At 37.9% G+C, this 2,478-nt stretch overlaps 1 protein-coding gene across 2 annotated transcripts; it reads right to left on the bottom strand.

Annotated features, from left to right (window-relative positions):
• Window positions 1-508: 508 nt before the first annotated feature.
• On the bottom strand, window positions 509-2,038 carry LOC149949853 (uncharacterized). Of its 2 annotated transcripts, none has more exons than XM_090169320.1 (5): window positions 1,939-2,038; window positions 1,498-1,751; window positions 1,244-1,439; window positions 1,021-1,172; window positions 509-671 (listed from the first exon to the last, which is right to left on the bottom strand). In XM_090169320.1, the coding sequence occupies exons 2-5, from the start codon at window positions 1,602-1,604 to the stop codon at window positions 605-607; spliced, it is 522 nt and encodes a 173-aa protein (XP_090025446.1). In that variant the 5' UTR covers window positions 1,605-1,751; window positions 1,939-2,038; the 3' UTR covers window positions 509-604. The 2 variants fall into 2 exon arrangements, with proteins under 2 accessions (XP_090025446.1, XP_090025447.1); XM_090169321.1 differs by having other exon boundaries at window positions 1,244-1,436.
• Window positions 2,039-2,478: the final 440 nt, after the last annotated feature.

Genomic DNA, 2,478 nt, shown 5'->3' with positions numbered 1-2,478 from the left:
AACATCCGCTTAATCAGGGTTCGTACAAAATTTCCGGTATTAAATTCCCTGACATTTCCAGGTTTTCCCTGACTAAATTGCCAAATTTCCCTGACCATTTTTGTAGAATAAATTTATGTTTTGAGGTAAAATCTTGAAATATGTTAATTGTGTATTTTTAATACATTTTTCAAAAATTTATTTGTCGGATTTGTTTTTGGGGTCATTTTAAAATTCCCTCACTATTTTGGACCATTTTCAATTTCCCTGACTATTCCCTGACCATTGGGAATCATTTTAAAATTCCCTGACTTTTCCCTGACCTTTTGGAAACCTTTTAAAATTCCCTGACTTTTCCCTGACCTTTTGGAAACATTTTAAAATTCCCTGACTTTTCCAGGTTTTCCAGGTATTCCAGGTCGTGTACGAACCCTGTTAATCTGAATTATGGGACATCATCACTAACTGTGATAATTAAGTTGGACGAAACAACAGACAGCCTGAAAAAATTAGGACAGAGCTGCTAATGTTACTGTGAAGTTGCGAGAAACAGATGGACGATCTTCATCGGATGTGCCTGAATTAACTCCAACGGAGGAGAGCATTAGCCCTTTCGTAACTAACGTCACATATAAATTAAGGGATACCAGGGAGTATCGTTTCCACTCTTCCCCAAGAGACACCAGTTCCTTCTGGAAGTAACGAGTACGACCATTAAAAATCTAATATACTAATTAACAATAGGTTACCAACATGCAATTCATGCTTAGCAATTCATAGTTCCAAAGAAATAGCTAGCTACTTAGGTAGCCATAAATGTAACAAAAATGAGTACCGAAATTAAAACATATGTAAAAACCAATAGGTTAAGTCATTGAAAAGGCCAACCAAAAACATATAAGATGTCAAAAAAAAACAGTGTACATGCACAATATTCCACAATCAAAATATGATAAAATTCCAAGTAAAAATGAAATTGAATAAATTAAAGAAAATAACAAACATGCGAGAAATTAATAGAAATTTGTTTTTAACACATACCCCCCTAAAACCCATTCTTTCAATGAATAACGCACAGCAATGACTAGAAATATCTTTCTCCAAAAGATCTGAACACCTTGTAATATTAGAATGTCTTTCAAAGGAGTACCACTGTCCCTGCGCAGTTTGGGGAGTTGAAATTTTTCCCTGCACTTCGAATGTAAGGCACTTAATTGACAAAACATCTTTATCCGGGGGCAGCAATGGTTATTCAGTCACCAACTTCGTGGATTTGTTTAATGCTGTGGCCCATGACATAAGTTGCCAATCCGGGTCCAGTGAGGTTGTTCCTTCCGCTGATACGGCTTTGAACGAACAAGGTGAAGAAAGTCATTAGAGCTCCATTGCATATATTTTCTTTGATCACGATGGAGAGACGATTCCAAGTCCTCTTCCAATCAACAAAGAAGCAGCGTCTACTGTAAGTTGAAATCCATTAGTAACAAATATCTTTTGCCATTTGTTCATGAGAACTACCTGCTAAGATGAACGATATTGATAACCACTACAAGACTGATTTGAGAACTGGCCGCTTGGCCTTCATCAGTTGGAGGTAGGGAAACTTCCACTTGAAGCTTAACCATTTCCTACTTCTAGAGCCACCATCAAAGAAACTTCCTCTGAAACAAATGCTGGGCAGTGTGATGGACGACTTCGTGGAAGTTGAGAAGCATATTTGTCGAGATGTTGGAGAAATCCAGGATTTGCTTGCTACGATGGCATACACCTCCCTTTAATAAATGTATAAACGTTTGGGAACTATTTTGGCGAAAGTTATGGAATATCTCGCTTGTCGCGTATGTTAAATTCAACCTCGTTTGGAGTGTTAGGGTTTAGAAATGAAGTCATAACACAGGGTCACATCACCCAGCAGATATCCCACAGGCATTCTATTATGCAAGAAATCTCAGAACATACCCGAGTGACACCAAATAAATGAGTCATGGATGCAGCCTGGCCAGCCAGCAAAAAGGTTAATAATTTTCAGATGATTATCGCAGACTATTTGTACACTGATGGAATAATTGACATGTGTACAGTTCAACGCACCTACTCAAGAATTACCTCTGAAAAGTAAAACTCGGAATTAGTGTATTATATGTTGAATAAAGTCATTTGTACGTACCTTGGTTTCTTCAACGTACTCTGGTTGTGTGGGAAATGCACACATTCTAGCTATAATGGCTTCACTTACTCTTCCTGTTGCCACACTGACAGATGGTTGGCTCATCACTTTTTCGTAGCTACTTGCTCGTTGAAACAAACCAGAGCCATAAAACATCAGAGCAGCTAGAACATCCTGTTCAACATACTGCTTGTCCAATTCTTTAATATTTCGCACAAGTTACTTACATCGTCTTTCGGCACTCGATATTGTGTTAAAAACTCTATTTGGAAGTTCAAACGGATCTCGTTGCTGCCTCGTATAAATTTCGTTATCCGCTAAGCTTAATTCCG

Source organism: Leiobunum rupestre, chromosome 3 (assembly GCF_980474605.1).
Source record: "Leiobunum rupestre chromosome 3, qqLeiRupe1.1.hap1, whole genome shotgun sequence".
NCBI classification, from domain to species: domain Eukaryota; kingdom Metazoa; phylum Arthropoda; class Arachnida; order Opiliones; family Sclerosomatidae; genus Leiobunum; species Leiobunum rupestre.
Note: the sequence above shows the minus strand (reverse complement) of the source record. Positions and strands in the feature narration are given on the sequence as shown.